This window comes from Pleurotus ostreatus (assembly GCF_014466165.1).
Source record: "Pleurotus ostreatus strain PC9 chromosome Unknown scaffold_1, whole genome shotgun sequence".
NCBI classification, from domain to species: domain Eukaryota; kingdom Fungi; phylum Basidiomycota; class Agaricomycetes; order Agaricales; family Pleurotaceae; genus Pleurotus; species Pleurotus ostreatus.
The window spans coordinates 83,639-101,062 of record NW_023503156.1 but is presented as its reverse complement, the minus strand read 5'-3'; the positions used below and the strand labels follow the sequence as shown (position 1 = coordinate 101,062).

The 17,424-nt window shown below is 53.2% G+C and overlaps 9 protein-coding genes across 9 annotated transcripts; 5 read left to right on the top strand and 4 right to left on the bottom strand.

The window, feature by feature from the left end:
* Window positions 1-88: 88 nt before the first annotated feature.
* On the bottom strand, window positions 89-2,132 carry PC9H_000019 (uncharacterized protein; the record flags this gene model as incomplete). The annotated part of the gene is made up of 10 exons (XM_036769682.1): window positions 89-225; window positions 322-486; window positions 568-771; window positions 847-920; window positions 986-1,139; window positions 1,204-1,304; window positions 1,368-1,462; window positions 1,528-1,625; window positions 1,691-1,840; window positions 1,910-2,132. The coding sequence occupies 10 exons, from the start codon at window positions 2,130-2,132 to the stop codon at window positions 89-91; spliced, it is 1,401 nt and encodes a 466-aa protein (XP_036635527.1).
* An 848-nt stretch (window positions 2,133-2,980) lies between these two features.
* Window positions 2,981-5,076, top strand: PC9H_000018 (uncharacterized protein; the record flags this gene model as incomplete). The annotated part of the gene is made up of 10 exons (XM_036769681.1): window positions 2,981-3,167; window positions 3,236-3,385; window positions 3,479-3,579; window positions 3,644-3,738; window positions 3,805-3,905; window positions 4,004-4,154; window positions 4,214-4,290; window positions 4,344-4,547; window positions 4,683-4,805; window positions 4,907-5,076. 10 exons carry the CDS (start codon window positions 2,981-2,983, stop codon window positions 5,074-5,076), a joined length of 1,359 nt encoding a protein of 452 aa, XP_036635526.1.
* A 568-nt stretch (window positions 5,077-5,644) lies between these two features.
* PC9H_000017 (uncharacterized protein) lies at window positions 5,645-6,072 on the top strand (the record flags this gene model as incomplete). The annotated part of the gene is made up of 3 exons (XM_036769680.1): window positions 5,645-5,866; window positions 5,918-5,975; window positions 6,029-6,072. The coding sequence occupies 3 exons, from the start codon at window positions 5,645-5,647 to the stop codon at window positions 6,070-6,072; spliced, it is 324 nt and encodes a 107-aa protein (XP_036635525.1).
* Window positions 6,073-7,791: 1,719 nt separating this feature from the next.
* PC9H_000016 (uncharacterized protein) lies at window positions 7,792-10,326 on the top strand (the record flags this gene model as incomplete). Its single annotated transcript, XM_036769679.1, has 4 exons — window positions 7,792-7,977; window positions 8,065-8,605; window positions 8,663-10,123; window positions 10,175-10,326. 4 exons carry the CDS (start codon window positions 7,792-7,794, stop codon window positions 10,324-10,326), a joined length of 2,340 nt encoding a protein of 779 aa, XP_036635524.1.
* Window positions 10,327-10,842: 516 nt separating this feature from the next.
* PC9H_000015 (uncharacterized protein) lies at window positions 10,843-12,143 on the bottom strand (the record flags this gene model as incomplete). The annotated part of the gene is made up of 6 exons (XM_036769678.1): window positions 10,843-10,893; window positions 10,956-11,108; window positions 11,163-11,271; window positions 11,337-11,627; window positions 11,698-11,757; window positions 11,821-12,143. 6 exons carry the CDS (start codon window positions 12,141-12,143, stop codon window positions 10,843-10,845), a joined length of 987 nt encoding a protein of 328 aa, XP_036635523.1.
* A 788-nt stretch (window positions 12,144-12,931) lies between these two features.
* PC9H_000014 (uncharacterized protein) lies at window positions 12,932-13,964 on the bottom strand (the record flags this gene model as incomplete). Its single annotated transcript, XM_036769677.1, has 2 exons — window positions 12,932-13,567; window positions 13,665-13,964. The coding sequence occupies 2 exons, from the start codon at window positions 13,962-13,964 to the stop codon at window positions 12,932-12,934; spliced, it is 936 nt and encodes a 311-aa protein (XP_036635522.1).
* Window positions 13,965-14,344: 380 nt separating this feature from the next.
* Window positions 14,345-15,013, top strand: PC9H_000013 (uncharacterized protein; the record flags this gene model as incomplete). The annotated part of the gene is made up of 2 exons (XM_036769676.1): window positions 14,345-14,416; window positions 14,492-15,013. 2 exons carry the CDS (start codon window positions 14,345-14,347, stop codon window positions 15,011-15,013), a joined length of 594 nt encoding a protein of 197 aa, XP_036635521.1.
* A 224-nt stretch (window positions 15,014-15,237) lies between these two features.
* On the top strand, window positions 15,238-15,916 carry PC9H_000012 (uncharacterized protein; the record flags this gene model as incomplete). The annotated part of the gene is made up of 2 exons (XM_036769675.1): window positions 15,238-15,524; window positions 15,601-15,916. The coding sequence occupies 2 exons, from the start codon at window positions 15,238-15,240 to the stop codon at window positions 15,914-15,916; spliced, it is 603 nt and encodes a 200-aa protein (XP_036635520.1).
* Window positions 15,917-15,936: 20 nt separating this feature from the next.
* On the bottom strand, window positions 15,937-16,194 carry PC9H_000011 (uncharacterized protein; the record flags this gene model as incomplete). Its single annotated transcript, XM_036769674.1, has 2 exons — window positions 15,937-16,103; window positions 16,161-16,194. The coding sequence occupies 2 exons, from the start codon at window positions 16,192-16,194 to the stop codon at window positions 15,937-15,939; spliced, it is 201 nt and encodes a 66-aa protein (XP_036635519.1).
* Between the last annotated feature and the right edge of the window lie 1,230 nt (window positions 16,195-17,424).

The window sequence follows — 17,424 nt, the reverse complement described above, 5'->3', positions numbered from 1 at the left end:
CCACTCACAATAACGCAACAAACGGTTTACAGCAGGCGGCGAATGGCAGAAAGTCGGGGAAATAGATTGATAGTCGAGGAAGGAAGACTCACGTCGGGCCCGTGCATTTAGAAGCCTTCGCACCCCCGCTGACAACGTCACAATAGCTCCCTTTCGGCAACCCCGTATTCAGCGTAGCACTCCATGGGCTGTCCGAGTTATTGATTGCAACGAAGCCAGATTTGCCTATCAGGTAAGATGCGACGGAGGTCAGCATCCATGCATTCACGTCGCAGCAGCTCTTCTAACGCTGAAGAGAGAGGAGCTGAAGAAACTATGTACCTCGTGAAAAAGCAATCCTATCATCTCGTGGAGATTGTAGATTCTCCAGCGGCGCGTCTTGAACGGCATTCCTAAACCGAGTCATACCACCAATGGCCACCCAGCGATGCTGGCACATCCACCCGCCGTTGCCATTTCGTGCGGACCCCGAGCACTTTGCGTTGCCTAAACATAAAGTCATCCGCATAGTCAGCGACCCACCGACCCCGTATATACTGTATAGTAGAGAAGGACGTCCAAACTTACCTTGATTCGGGCCACCGACGTCCTTGTCTCCAAGTCCCCCCTCGTAACTTGACAACACACTGACGCGGCCATACGGATACGCGAGGGAGAAGATGTGCGCTAGGATGTATATATTCGATGGTGCGTTGGCGTTCAAGGCTTCACCATCACGTTCCTTGTCGTGATTAACGACGAACACATTCGCGTGCGCAGATGGCACCCAATCTAATCACCAGAAACCAATGCCGAGGAACGCATGAACTCTTGATTTCGGTGCGATGAACAGTATTAACCACTCACCACGACCTAAATCCTTCAAAATCATGAAGCTACCTTTCATAAACGCTTCTCTGATCTTCTTCGAATATTCGAACCTGAGACCACAAACCCATCAGCTACCAGGTTCCCTGTATCGTAGCCGATAGCGACGGGCACTCACACTTGTACGTCCCCATTCTGGACATACTCCGTTGCCTTGACTTCCGAGTCGTCATCCTTTGTGCCCCCGACCACTTCCTGTGTGACGTAGAACGAAGGAGTGCCGAATCCAGGGACGCTCGAGAGGATGCTCTTCAGGTCGTTAGCGGGTATATCTGGATGCGTGCATGCCCATTAGTTGTCGTATCTCATAGACAAATCCAAGGGGGACATCATTACGTTTCGCTGCATCCAGCCTGAACCCGTCGACACCAAGCGACCGAAGGTCGGTGGCATACGCTCTAAGACGGCGCTGTACGTTCTCATTGCCGGTGGCCAAGCTATCGACATTTCGTGAGTACGAGTACACGCATATATGCGGGGAGTCAGAAAGCACAACGTACTCAGCTAGTCCGAGCAGTTCGCAAGTCTGCACTTCTTTCCTACTTCTGAAGTCGTGGATCACCTCGTCTGATGAGCCGCACTTGTGGTGGAAGTCCTGGGTGATAGATAGTTATTGTTTCAGCTGGCCATGACGTGCGGAGAGTAAAAGAAGAAGCGTACTTGATAGGAATACAGACCGGGGTAGTTGTATTTATCGAATGTAGATCCGCCAGTGCCCTTCCCAGAGCTAAGAGAGGACATATGATTGAACAGCGTGTCTACCCCGCCATTGATGGTTAGCGGTGTACTCTCACTTAAAGCACGAAAATACGAATAGACTTACCTGTAATGACCTTTACGCCAGCAGCGTGGCACTTTGTTACCATCTGTCTGAACTGCTCTCTGTTGCCACGCCTCGACTCGATTTTGTACGATACGGGTTGATAGTCCTTCCACCACTCGGTTCCAGTGATATGTTCGTTAGGCGGGCTCACTATAAGCGCAAATATATGCATATACTCAGGTTTCATAAAGGCGGGCGAAGCAGACCCAGCAGACGCACCTTGAACGTAGCCATATCCAGCGGGGCCGATGAAGTGCTCACACTCATCAGCAACACTCTTCCAATTCCACTGAAATAGCTGGATAATGACTTTCTTGTCCACGCTGCTTAGGTCAGGTTTGGTGGCCTCCGAGTCGGTGGGCGCGTTAGCTAGAGGAGTGGCGCCGACGCGATTGAGGGCGATGGCGGCGAGAAGATACAAGATTGTGATAGCGATAGCCATTGTATGTTCTGGGCGGGGTCGTAGACTGTTCTTCACGCGGTGGTGGTAGTAGGAAGAGAAGGATTTCTGGGAGAAACGCGCATCCCGATTGACTTTTGTGCAGATTTCGGTCGAAGATTAGTCATCTCTGGACGCGATTTCATCTACATCTTGGCTTTGAGAATGGACGCGTTGAGCTCAGAGCGTAAGCCCGCCTCTACTCATCCTATCAGTCGATTGTATCGCCTATGGCTTACGATCTCTAGCCCTATTTCGATTTTCGACTATGCTAGGGTGAGGTAGAGCACAGAGAGCACAATATCGCCAGCTTGACGCGTGAGGCCAGTGCTTTTGCGGCAAGTCATGGTTCGGCGTCGTGATTGATGATAGCGAGAGCTGAACTGTGGGACCGTGCGCGGGAGAACCATGACAAATCTTGACACAGTTACGTCCTAGTTCGAGCACAGTCACGTTCAACCACTTTTTCTTTTTGCAGCAACACGTCCGACTCGACGCTCGGCAGAAAGTCAAAGCATCAAGTCAACACTTCGATCTCTTCGTTGCTTGTAACTATAATTTACTAGGCCGTATATCGTTTGTATCTAACGGCCGCGACGCCGGTGGCTTGTCGAGAACTTTCCCTCTATCTGTTGACTATTTGAAGGAGATCTTCAAGACTACGAACTATCACTGGGTCTAATTTATCAGCACTAGCTGTGGAACTGGTACAAGTACTTACATCTACGTCGTATAGGCAGAAGAAGAACTCAAGCTTACGATGAAAGCCAAATATTACTAATCATCGACTCGCCCTCCCTCGCTTCCCCTCGCCCTCGCTTCCTGTCTTTCTCTTCTCTTCCTCTACCACAATGAACTGGGTCCTTCTTCTCTCTCTTGCGGCTGCCTACCTTGCACTCGATATCCCCGCTGCCTCTCCTTCGATCGACTCAAATGTAAAGAAAGAAGTCATCATTCAAATGTTTCAGTGGGATTGGGACAGCATCGGCGAGGAATGTGCCGAGTTCATAGGTCCCGCTGGGTACGGATTTGTACAAGGTAAGTATACGTTTCTCATACCGCTTTTCAACTCGAAGGCTTCATCTATCTTGACTCTGTCTACCCAGTGAACCCACCATCAGAGCACGTACAAGGATCCCAGTGGTGGACCGACTATCAACCAGTCTCATACAAAATCGCGTCCAAACATGGAAATAGAGACCAGTTCAAGCGAATGGTGGAGAAGTGCCACACTGCCGGCGTGAAGGTGATTACTGGTACGTCCTTCCGCCGAGTCACGTTGATATATTCTACTTCCCGTGCCCTCTGTGCAACGAGTACTTGTTGATTGACTTGTTTGGTTTGAATAGATACGCTGTTCAATCATATGTCGGCCATGCAAGGTCCTGCAACCGGTACAGCTGGTTCGACTTTCAGTAAGTATGATTACCCCGGGCTCTACTCCTACAAAGTACGCCTCCACTTCACTATATCTGGGCTTTCAGTCCGTAATATAACATTTCCATTGCTTGTAGGACTTCCACCACAACTGCGGCACTCCGAACAACGACATACTCAACTTCAACAACCGGAATCAGCTGCAGAACTGCGAACTGCTTGGCTTAGCAGAGTGCGTCTTCCTCCTCGACTCTCGTGTCCTTAGCACATCGTGCTGATGGTAGAATGTTGGCGGCAGTCTGGACACGAAATCGGACGTTGTCAGAGCTCGCCTGGTGGAATACGCGAAGGATCTGAAGTCGCTCGGTGTCGATGGGTTCAGAATCGATGCCGCCAAACGTGAGTGGATGCAACCTTTTCTTTACAAAATTTGTATCATTTATGGACGCTAACGACGCTCTGCTCGTGGGACTGACATACTCACATTCCTTTCTCAGACATCCCCGCAGACGAACTTGAAGCTATCCTCTCAAAGGTCCCTGGCTTCCGTTCGCCCTCTCTCTACATCACGCAAGAAGTCTTTGGCGGCACGCAACCAGGCGAAGAGGTGCGCGCCACGGAGTATCTGGGGAACGGCGACGTCCATGTGTAAGTAGATTATTTGATCTTCTATAACTATACAAGTTTCAACTGGATGGGTGTTGTAGATTCGAGTACGCGAACGAAATCAAAGCGGCGTTCCTAAGTGGCAATATCGCGAGTCTGAAGGACCTCGATAGCCGAGGTGTGTTCTTCCACGTCTCTGTGCTCTGATCTCAACCGCGAAACATCACGCAGGCTGGATCCCCTCCGCAAGCGCCAACGTCTTCGTCGTGAACCACGACAAGGAGCGCCTCGACGAGTCCCTCAATGCTCACTCCCCATCGAACACCTATACGCTGGGCCACGTCTTCTCGCTCGCCTACCCGTACGGACACATCAGCGTCCTCTCTAGCTACGAGAGTGGGATTGACAACCACGATGTCGGCCCTCCAAATGGCGGTGAGTGGCCCAACCGTTCCATGCATTCCTTCTCGTTCAAGCATCTCGCATACGCACATCGTTGGATGTGCTTGATTTCGATTATAGGTCGGGCAACGTGCATGGGAATGGGACAAGACACCGATGCGAATCAAGGATGGTTGTGCCAGCATCGTTGGACCGCTATCGCTGGAATGACTCGTTTCCGAAACGCCGTTCGGGACACGAAATTGGAGAATTGGCAGTCGCCCCAAGGTGATCGGATTGCGTTTTCTCGAGGTGCGTATCCTACCTCTCCAGTTCTCTCCTTAGACCTTGGCCGACCCTGCTTCCTGCCTCGCTTCCTTACGAATGTTAACGTAGGGTGGTGTGGGGGACAGGCAACGCGGGGTTTGTCGCGATCAACAACTCGGACAGTCCCTGGATCTCGACGCTACTCACGGGGCTACCTAAGGGGTGGTACTGCGATGTTGTGAGCGGAGGTAGCAGTGGACGTAGCCATGGACGTAGCGAGGGAGGAAAGGGAGGAGGTTGTACTGGTCGGACGTGAGTTCCTTTCCCTTTCTAACCTCCTTTGTCTGCTTGGCCGCCTTTTCTTTTACGAATCGCCGGTGCAACATAAAGGGTTGATTTTGATGACGGCTTTTGATGTAGGCTTGAAGTTGGCGACACAGGTGATATCACGATTGAGATTCCTGGGCGCAGCGCCATCGGGATTCACGTCGGGGAGGTGTAGATAGTTGAGGAGATGCTACAGTAGCTGTGCTTATGGGATGATTTCCTCGAAGAGAACTGCTATTTTTCAGTGTGAAGGAACCACGTACATCACGAGCACGGAGTTCATCTGTGTGTCTGAAATGTATTGACTTTCTGTCGATTTCAACGACGACTTGTTAGTTCCATTGTGACAATTCTCGGGAGGTTATACGAACATATTGTCAAGGGGTCCGTCTTAGTATGCAGACAGTAAGCTGGGATCGTCGTTTGTCGTGTAAATCAGTTCAATATGATGCCACAATGGGGCGTGGGACAGACGCGTCGCCTGTATCACATGATATAGGCGCCGGTGAGTTGAATGGAGCATTGCGTCTTGAAGTTAATCTTGAAGTTAAACCACCATGTCGACACCCGAACTCGACCACACGTTATCTCTCCTCTCATCTCATCGCACGGTTCTGGGCTATATCCTCATGTCCAGAGGCCATCCTTACGGCATCGTACGGCAATCTGGGGTCATATTCGATGGCGAACATGGGAGAAAGTACGCTGCAGCGATTGGAAAGATCATGGAGAATGTGCAGAGCTCATTGGAGGAGCTTTCTGATGAGCCGAATGATGGGGTGCGTGGCACAGTCTGTCGCCGTTTGCGTAGATTCTGATCCTGGGTGTAGGACGAAGTCAAGTTCCTGCGAATACGCACAAAGAGACATGAGGTTATGATTTCCCCAGGTACGCGAATTGAAGTTCTTCTGTGGATATCGTTGGTCTGATGGTGGCCATAGATGATAAGTACCTGCTGGCGGTATTGCACGATCCGGCCTCATAATACAGATGCCACATATTCCACTACGACGTAATGATATACCACGGACAGACTGCATCATGTATTCGTATCAAGGCCCTTACTGACAACGTCACACAAACACAATAAAATATGGATTTCTTGCAAACCCTTGGAGGACGTCCACAGCTAACGCGTTTGCAGACAGCTTAGGGACCCGAAGGTAGCTCGAAATCAAGATGATACGGAAGGGTCGATCAGCTCCCTCTTTCGACTGGCGCTTTGATCTTCCTCGAGCTCTGGGGGCGAATCGGTAAGGACCACCAAGCTCTTGATCGCGTGCCGGGCTCACCATATAAATCATTGTTCCTTTGTAGCGGACCAAAGGACCAGAATGACGCTGCGCGCGGGTTTGGCGGGCTCACCATCAACCATATATCTGATCGACTATCAGCGGTTCCTCAAGATTTTCTCGTGTATTCGTCTAGCCCATTCGTGCGAGCTCTTCGATTTCCCGCGTGAATCATTGTCACCTTTCTCCCGAAAGTCCCTGCTTCGATCCCGTTAATCATCATTGCTCGTTCCTGGATGCGAATTCCTGGCATCCGCGTAGTCAAGTAGTCTGCACACGAACAATGGTCACTGAACCTGCTACACGTACGCTGATCAGAGACATCAGCGTCCTGGCTACATTGGTCAATTGAGTTCCTCATCGATTGATATGTTTGATTCGCTAACGATAACTCGGGTTTAGTTTGTGGCTTCATTCCTTCTTGCAGATATGGTGGATGTTCCGTTGATCGATATATATATACACCCATCATCTTTTAAGGGTGCGCATCACATCACACTTCTAGATTCCTGAAAAGCCTTAGTAGGACTTCTTTCAAGGATTCCAGTATATTGTTATACGACTTCGGCGGCGAGCAGCCATTAATTTGGTTTGTTCCGTCTAATCATTACCTATGCGATCTGCCGAAAGGGTACTCGGGATTCGACGGTCTAGACAAAACGTCTCCGCAGCACTTTCTCTTCGACGGGCAATCGCTTTGGCAACAGGCAGGTGCACATATGCGCGTACGTGATTAGGTGTGTGGAAATCGCTATCTGGTGGCTTCTTCGGACCTTTCACTTTCTCATACTTTACCGGTGCGCGAATATATCACCACGCACCCATCCCGCACTCCCATGCCTTCCCATCATTCACAGACGCGATCAAGAGACGTCAGATGCCTGACATTGGCGCCCTGTTACCCAGACGAATTGATTCCACCCCGGAAACTAAGAGCCTCGTTGTATGTATTGTACCCATGGCGAGTCTTCCCTTGCATTCGTATGATCGAGGAAGTTTGCCTTCCCCTTATCTCTCCCCCCCACTTTATGCCCTAGCCAATGATGACGCGAGTTGGGCGCTCTGGGTCAAGTAAACTTGACTTTCGAATCCTCGTATGATATTCTAATTCGTATTACTCATTCGCTCTCCACCTAGGCCGTTCGGCGTTCGCAGGCGCAAGAGGACCCTTTCCTTATATCGAAGCACCTGAATGGATAGGTGACTCGTCCCGCCACGGTGCTCTGCCGTGGGTAGACCACTAATAATAATTCAAACAGGTGCCCTATCAACTTTTGCTCAGGGGCTGATTTAGATCAAGGCTGTTCACGTTTTATTTCCAGCTTCTCTAAAACCGACCAACCTTCGACATCACACCGAAATCAGCAACTAAGTCGACACCTACTCCTCCCCCCGCTATCGCATCATCCCCGATGCTGAATGGCGCGCAACAACGAGCGACGGGCAGTGGCGGTATTACTGGTAGCTCGCGGAGGGACGCGAACGTGGAGGGGGAGGAGGCGGTGATGTTGGCGTTCTGTTTGAAACTGTTTCTAGTCATCACTTCTGCGCGGACGACTATCATCGAACCGTGCATTCCTGATCACGTCGAAAACTCAGTGCGTACTGTCATGTTCCCATCTTATCATCTTCCGGAACTCACGCCCGCGCATCTCACCCATCATCTGGCATCAATCATCCTGTAGTTCGAGACGGAAAGCGCGATCCCAGCGCGCCTTGACAGGCAGAGGTCGGAATCCTCGGGTCTACTCCCTCTGTCCACTACGATGTCGGAGAAGATTCTCAACCCCGAACGCCTCATACCCACTAGCACACACGAGCTTTGCATCGAGACGTTCCTCGTCTTCCCCCCCGAGTTAACGCGCTCCGAATCTATCTGCAAAATACTGGAGGACCCATTACTCTCAACGATCTTTATGCAAACCCGTCTCGACTATACGAAGAGATGTATTCTCGTCGAGGAGCACATACTCACATTTGAACCCACTAAAACCGCCACCCCCGCCCACGACCAAACCGCGCGCTCCGGACCCTCGCTGTTCGGCCCGCCCATCAAAGCATCTCATAAGGAGCAAGGAGCGGCGTTCTTTCGCGGAATATGCTACTATCTCGACTCCTTACCCGCTGCCCGTCTCTGCCAACGTTTGAAGCAATATTGCGGTAATCTGAATGTCAATATCCTTGTTAGCGTAAGGGATGGGACTCGCGAGGACGTGTTGGGGTTTGGTAAGTCACGCTGTTCACATATCTCTGATATTTCCCCCGTCTGACCTGGTCCCCCAGATGACGACGTACTAGACCCGAGACATCCACGCGAGTCCTACCTCGGCTATTCTCCGCCCATGACTTTCTGGCAGCCTCGGGGGACCTATGCCCTCTCCAGCCGGTATCTCCAAGACCCGATGAAGCTATACAAGCAGATACACCGTCTTCTCTTCTCCATGGTCCACGAGCTCAATCCCAAGCCCCCGGCTCATCTCTCCATCGGCTTCTGGATGTGGCCCCTCCCTCGACCTCGACCACGCTGCATCACTAACGCCTCCAACGAGAGCGATTCTGAATCATCGCCAACTCCCGGAGGCGACAGGGGACGGCGACCGTCGCGTCGTAGATTACCCTTCCTCCGGCGCTCGAGGTCGTTGCGGAGCCTGAGGGAGTTTAAGTCCACTCCGTCGCCTCCTCCTTCCGCTCCTTCAACTGATAATGAGGAGAGATCGTCCACGACTCGGAAGGAGAAGGACGGGGCAATCGGACGATATGGACTTGAAGTGCTTAGGGGGTCAAATAAGGGGACGCGGTACCTTCGGCAGGCCTTAGAAGTCAGGTCTCTGTGGGCAGGCGCTTCTACGGCCGACTCTACTACCGTGCTACAACATGATGAGCCGAATGAGCTGAGCGGACGAGGGGGAACCGATGAATCTGACGGAGGTGAATCGGATGGCACCGACGAACCTCTATTGGCTTCTCCCACGGAGCAAGACAAGTCTCTCCGAAGGAGCATGATATTCGACATCCGCCGCTCTTCATTGGACTCGGCGGTATCGATGATACTTCAATTCCACCAGGAATTCTCAAAACGACGTTCAGATAACTCCTTCACATCAACAGCGATGGCATCGTCTGTCTACACTCGCCCCTCTTACGAATATAATCATACTCGCTCGCCCAGCATCGCTGAGGTTCTTAACGAAGATATCTACGACTCTGAAGACCCCCGCCAACCCGATATCAAGCACGGCTATACCCCATTTACTCTCGGATACCCTGATCCCTCGTCGACGTCCGGAGCGGAAGAGACTGCAAGCAGGCCTCCGTCTCCCTACCGACCCTCGTCCTCTTCTTCTACGACTACGGCGACTTATGTTACAGCTAAGTCTCGCATCTCTGGTTCTATAACTGTACCAGACCATACATCCATTAATTCCTCCCTGCCATTCTCCGCACTCTCGGGGAAGGATACCATGATTTCCAGGGACGTCCACAATGATACCACAGTACCGATACCTCCCATGACCCCCACGCCCGCTGATATCACTCCTACCGATATCACCCCTACCAGTACCTCGCACCACGCAGGTATCCTCACTGATCAAAATCGCCAAAATTACCTGTACCACCCCGATAGTAATCACCTTAATCCTGCCATCTACAATATCAACTTTATATTCCAAGGGGACACGTTCAGCGCTCCAATATACGGCGGGGTCGTTGGCGGTCGCAGCAATAATAATCTTCACAGCGCAGGTACGCCACATTACATTGCCACTAGACAAAATGCTCATGAGATCTTTGTAGCCCTCCAAGCATCGACTCTGGAGACCCGGATGGGTTCCAGATCCGAGGCAGTACGTGGCCAGATTGAGGCAATTCTTGCCCAAATTCGCAACCACGAGCCTACCGTCCACAGGCAGCACCCTACAGCATCTCAACCTCAGTCTCAGGCCTGAGGTCAGAGCGCCGAAAGGCGAGGTTATGTACTTTTTCTTTCCCCTGGACTGTTAGCAACATCTGTAAGGCTATTGTCATGGACATCACGCCACACACTCTCCTTTATCCCCATAGTCCATAGTTAACCGCCTTCCTTATTTGCATCGCTGGCCGTTACTTGTTGTTGATGTAAAAGATGCCATGGACGTCAGGCTGCGCCCCACTCTCCTTCATCTTGATATACTTAACGAGTAGTTCTCCATACTCATGTACCCGTTAACCTTAAGAAATTGTCTGCTTGTTTAATGTAGCTATCTTAATATGCCTGGCCTGATAACTCGCTGGTTTCGTCGTGGCTGGTCGCCAACTTTGTTGCAGTAACTGGGTCAATGCACGCCTGGGGAGCCTAGTTGGGGGAGCCGTATGCTCAGCAGTCACTTGTAATCAACGTCCGTGAACTGAAACGAATTACATATACAATGCCGCTAAAAGTGAGATATCGACAAATAAAATGGTTGCGGGATGGGTTCAACGAATCAATCAACTGAGATGGTGCCATCGATGAGATACAGAACACCGTTAAGAGCCTAAAGGAACAGTAAGACACACGCCGTTCATTGAGAAGGTGGGATTGAGGGCTGCGGCGTACCTCTTTCATCCCGATGATATGAACATCACCGTTTACGAGTACTCTCGTCCACTCAGCCGCCTTCGGGTCTGATTTAGGGAGAGCCGTAAATGAAACGGTCTTTCGGTGTAGAAGCGTAGGATAAGTCTTTGACTCCAGCGTAATGGGTGATTCCTGCGTCAATGGATTGAATGATTCCGTTATCAGTCGTCGGTGAATAGAGCGTACCGGAATGATATGAGCCGAGATCCATTTCTCGACGTTCCTCTTCGATATACTATCAAACTCTTCCTCTGAGATCGTCACGTCGCCGCTGACCGTTTCCGGTCCTTGGTGCCTGGGTCACCGTCAAAGTCTGATAATATACAAGCGGCGACCGCAGCCCCCTCAGCAATGACTCACGGTTTCCGATGCAGCGCCATAACGGCTTTGTTTGTCGGTACGAGCAGCGTGTTATTAACGCCCTTATCCGAGAATATCGCGCACAGTTCGAGTTCGCGTGCGTATGAGTAGAAGATGGATGCAGATGATTCGATTGTCAGCAAGTCGGCTAATGTTGGTTTCGAGGAAGTAAGAGGTTCGAAAGAAGCTTGATGGTGGGCATTAGCCATGGGAAGCTGCTCGTCTATGGACGCGTATGAGATGGCGAGGAAAGGGAGAAGGACTGCAATGAGGCTTTGGAGCTTCATGGTGCTAACAGAGAAGGCGCTAAGCCCGCGGCCGGCTGCATTTGTGTGCAATTACCACGGCCACGTGTGCTTACAGAGTCAATGCAGCACGACTGGGAGAAGGATACGGGTTCATTGGCGCGAATTCAAGACAACTATACACTATTTATTAGCAAATCGTAACCACATTTACAAGAACCTGTTGTCCGGGAAAATACGGATGCGAAGGGTCGTCAAGAATAGTTACACTAAGAATGACGCGGAGAACACGAGTGTTGATGTTTAACGTCCGTTTGGGTGGACAGTGAGCAAGTGAGTGTTGGTTCGATTCCAATTTAGGCGGGGTATCGCGCTGAGTGGTATTGACGCATACGGGGCGGGGGTTCGGATTGGATGATGGTACGATGTGCATAGAAGGCTTGGTACCGTTGTTGCGCGAAGTTTCGGGAGTAGAGCCAGGCAAGATCTCGTCTGGTTTGGGCCAAGAGGTACTAGTCGATGCGTATACAGGTATTATCGGGTGAACGGAGATGGCATTCATGGAGTCGTCGTTGGTACTCTGCCAGCGGAATTTCATTGTGATGGCACTCTGGCCGCACCCACAATCGCAAACCATCAAACTCGACCTACAACCCGAGGAAGGGATGTCAGCAAGACAGTTTTCCCCTCTAAAGCACAGTCGAAATTTACCCTTGATCCCTATTTTCTTCGCCGTTCCCTCCCTTCGCAGCGAGTGTATCGTCTTCGACCTTGATTCCGACGATATTCTCCACCATCTCCTTCACGCCACAGATCCGCGCGCAGACTCCCGCAGTCTTTAGCCCATGTTTGACATTGGCATTGCAAAATGGCGCGACGATAGAAAAGGCCCCATCATAGCTGAAGGCAGACGCGAGCGTATATGAGTGCGGAGATTGAACAGCGGGCGATGGGGTGCCTCGTCGTCGTCCGCGAACCGGACGCTCTTCTTCTGCACACCCACACTCCCGTCACCGCCGCCTTTCTCCTTCTCCTCCTGGATTGCTACATCCGTCTCGCCACTCACCCTCGAATCTTCGCTCCCGCTCTTCGAGCACTGTACACCATCGCCGTATTTTCTTACATGCTGGTACCGCCGCGCCTGGACCCTACACAACTCGCACATCTTCCACCCGTAGCCCAGTTCAGTCGCAAGTAGATTCATGCAACGCGGTCCGGCGCAGGCAGCAGGCAGCAGCTTGGTGGTGATTGGGATTCGGGGCGCGTAAGAAGGGATCGGTGAGGGCGGAAGAGCAGGGGTCGATGTCGGTGTAGGTACATGTCTTGGTGTTGGGGTAGGGGAGCCAGCTGTTACTTCAGGTTCAGGTGAGGTGGATGAAGGGGGGACAGCCATCGAGGTGATCGCTGGTACAAGTACAGGAGAGGAAGGGACGTCGGCTGATACGACGGGCGTAAAGGAGAATCAACGCTTGGTCGAGGGGAAGGCAGAGGGGGGAGCAACGATTTGAGGGAGAGGCTAGAGGGGATCTTGATTCGGATTTTGAGAGGCTCGGAGGGTTTCTTCCGGTCATCAGATGGCAGAGCTTCCATACTGGCCGCGCCCTCGCCCGCTGCATCCTTCCCCTCCCAATCGGGCCCGTGTCGTCCCACACCCTCTGGCTCCTTTGAATTTGCAATCTCGCCGTCACAACTGGTACTCGCGGTACCAACGGAGTCAGCACGTACGCCGCTAACGTGGCTGCTACCACATCGCCTCCGGGAGCCTGTCACGCTCGAGAGCACCGACCGACACCACTCCTCGTATGTCATATTCTCTGTCGCAGACACCGGTGCTGGTGGCGCTCGAGAACTCTTCCCGCGCTGTCCTGTGCTGCGTTTGCGCCTGATCCACCCATTGCGTTTGCGCTTCCGCTTCGAGGGGCTGGCACTGGCGGGGCCGGAGATGGAAGCGGATGACGAGGGAGGCGGCCTTGAAGGGGAGTCCCGCTGGAGTATGTCGAGGTTGATGTGAGCGTGCACGAAGCGTAAAAGAGGGAGAGACGCGTAGAAATAATGAAGGAAGGAGGAAGAGAGGGAAACACACCAGAGATATGGCGTTCGCACTAGCACTAGGTGAGCCTTCGTCGGGGTATGCAAGATACATCAACAAATCCTCCTCGCCCTCGCCCCAGTCCTCGCCGTTCTCTGTCTCTTCTCCTGGATCCTCGAACGCCATCAGTGTCTCCTTGTTGCAGGACGAAGCCGCGTCAGTATTGATGGTCGAGTCAATATCAATCGTAGCTGGAGGAAGGGGGAGGAGCGGTGGCGGTGCCTCTTCGTCGGGATAGGCGAGATTGAGCGCGAAATCAACATCGTCGTCCCCGTCTTCACCGTAGATATCCATAGCTTCATGACTTCGAAACCGAGGATATTAGTGGAGCTCTCAGCGGGCGTTTGAGTCGTTGGTGAGGAGGATCGTAACTGGGATTCGCCGTCGTTGGCGTCGTGCAGGTCGTGATCCATATTCGCGTTGAACTCCAAGGAAAGGCACGGCCTTCAGAGCGCTCTTGTCCTCCCGGAGCGTGGAGTCGCGATGCTTGCGCAAGCGTAGTTTGAGGTGGTGGTACCGGAGTAGAGATAGCTTCGACGGGATTAGACGCCGAGTCTGCTTCCGCCTGCCAGCTAACGTTGGGGCCGGGTACCTTGGAGAATGGCCTGAAACACACAACTAGGCGGAGGTCCGGCGCTCTAGTGCTGAGGCGAGTGGCAAACCCGAAGCTGGACATGCGCCTGGCACGCCGTCCTCCATCGCCTCATTCTGCAAACCATCTGGCGGCCCTCGCGGCACCCCGTGAGGTATCTTAAGTTGCTGAAAGCGTTCCGAACAGCCACTGCCGGTAAGCACCACATCTTCTCGATCACGGCCAGCAGCGGCGCGGAATCAACACGCTCCCCTTCGCGCTCCTTAGGCAGATCTTGAAGCGCGCTTTCACAGACCATTTCACCCATGAGGAACGGACCGTGCCTCCAGCACGCGCCCTCGTCGCGCTCACCCATGTCTGCGGGGCACGGAGAACCATCATCCCGCAGCTATGGGAGATCGTCTGCAGGGTCGAGCCGCCAGCGATGATACGCGAAACCGTAACGCGCTCGCGGGGAATGCCGCTCTTGATGTGCTCGTTGAGAAAAAGCACGACAATGAGGACGGGGGGTGATGGTCAGGCGGACCGTGACGAGGACGAAGATGAGGGCGCAGACGAAGACGAAGACGAAACAGAAGAATGGCGCAGGAGTGAAGACGATGGAGACGACGAGCATGTTGAAGACCGGCATGGGATAGGGCGGCATGAGGATGAAGACAAGGCCGACGAGTTGCATGGTGTTTACGGCCATGAAAGCAGTCGCGGCGAAAGCGACGGCTCGGACGACAGTGGCGATAACGAGTGGCGATGACGACGCATACGCAGTAACCTCAAGGGACGCAGCGGAGATCATTCTTGTACATCTGCACCGCATTGCCCCACTCCATATCTCGCTCGACAGCGCAGACGCGTCTGCCCCGCTCCCTTTTCTTGCTGCCAGGACCCCCTCTTGGGATACCTCAGACTTCAGGTCGTGAGTGGGGATGCGACTATTGTCGTCAATCCCTTCCGGGGGCGGCACCCCCGCGACTCACGATGCTCGCGCTGACGAGCGGATGCGAGCTCAGCCAGATATCAACCGGATGGACAACGCTGACGCATCTTTATCTTTACAGCGAGCCAGATAAAGCCCATCGAGAGCCCTCCCAGCCCGACGGCAGCTCCGTGCATCTCTCGTCTGCGCTTGCCCGGATGTCTTCTTGGGCAGACCTCGATATGCGCGGCGCCATCCCGCCGCACACCTGCACCTCTGCGCCGAGCGGAATTCAGGCAATTGATCTTCCTCGGCGCGCTTTGCTCGCCATCCGGGACGTTGCCAGTAGGTGCTTCCTCCTGCCGTCGGCTCGCAGGTGCCCGCCCGACGTGCTCACAGTGGCCGTTGGCGCGGATGACGACTAGTCACTACGCAGACTACGAGCACGGCGAGTCGCGTTATTATCTGCTCCAGATGTGCCGGCAGCACATGGCCGCGGTCTTCAAGCGGACCCCGGTATCGCACATCGCGTTGGCCAACAGGCCCGATGAATTCTTGGTGCAGGGGTCCCGAGGGCGCCTTCGCAAACCCACCGACGTTCGGGATTCTGCATTCGCAGCCGTCCTGCGTCGATGGGGAGCTCGTTTCCCGTGCCGTAACCATCGTTCCGGCGCGGCAGCCCCACAAACTGGGGTCGGGTCGGAGGGCGTTGATGGCTTGGATTTGGCATTCCCCGCGTAGAATATACGCGCATTGGAGGGTTAGAGGGGATTGGGTGTGACGCCATATGCATCGATGGACACAACGGATTCATCGTCACATGGGGCTGGGGAGTGCGCAGACAAGGCCGTTTGAAGTACGGAGCGATCGCCGCGCTGCGCACCGGGCGTATTCTGTTGTCGTATGGGGGAGTAGGTAATGACGAGGCCTTTGAAGTAATACATGTAGGTCGTCAGCACGAAAGATGAATGAAGTGGATACGCACCTAGGCCATCGCCCCATTCCATCGGCATGGACATGAGCCTGGCATATGCCGCCCGATGCATATTGTTCCAACGCCACTCTTGCCCCCGATTCTGCAATCACTACGAAGGTTGAGGATGGCCGTGTTTCTAGACGGCGTACCATGGACTTTGAAGGATACGACATATTCGACTAGACGAACAAACGAGACCAAGAGTGAGAAGCTATGCAGCACCATACAACGAAGGACTCACCGAACGCGAATGCCCTGATGGATTATTGCTTGATGGTGGCGAGCACGAAGCACGTTGAGAAGTAGCGGCCGGCGCTTGATGTCAGTGTTTGGCCCAAGGCGCGGGGCCAAACACACCGACGAAAAGGAAGAAAACGCCGCACCGACCCGGCCCACGCCCGCCTTCGCCTGTTCACGAGGAGAGAGTCGCAACCTTTCGATAACTCAGATTTTGGCAGCACCGAGCTGTTGAGCGGCTTCAACCCGGAGTCACAGCTGGTTCTGGTTCATCTGGACTCCTTGCCTACTCCTTGCCGTGAAGTTCTCTCAGAAATCCGAATCGAACACGCTGCTGAGCAGCTGCGCACAGACGTGTGATGCACGGACCATCTCGCCACTGTTTGAACTACCGCCTTTCCTATTTCTCTCCTTTGTTCCTGCCCTCGTCTGTCGTCTGTCGTCGAGCGTATTGATATTATCACTATCCTCGGTCGTTTAGGACCCCTCTCTGTCTTCGAAGCCTCATCGTGTCTGCTGTCGACCTCGACGTTTGCGACGTACGCCCGCTATCGCCGATTTTCAGCACTCCTCGTTGTCTTCAAAGATCCGGACGCCTCTCCATGTGCCCTCTTTGCTGGGATCCCCCAATTTCCCCCTGCTCCTTCTCGTCAAGGATCGATCTCAGCCTCACAAGGCGTCGGGGTCATGCAGGGCCTTGTATCCTTGCCCAGGTCGAGACGGTCACATCTACGCCACGTTCAGTACCCCCGCCCAGGCAAGAGACGCCAACGATGGCATGCCGTTTGTATGCGCTAGCCACGGGACGCAGGTGCCTGCGTGGCCACCGTCCCCCAGCTTTGACATGCGTTGGGATTCGGATACGATAGCACATATCGACCTCTCGACGGCTAACGGCAATCAGGTGAGTGAAGTGTTGCTGAGGAGCGCTGGCAGGCGGACGTGAAACCATGCCTCCCTCTTACGCCTGGACCCGTAATTGCATCATCAGCTACCAGCCGTATATGTGGCGCAGAAGCGAACAGCGCATATATGA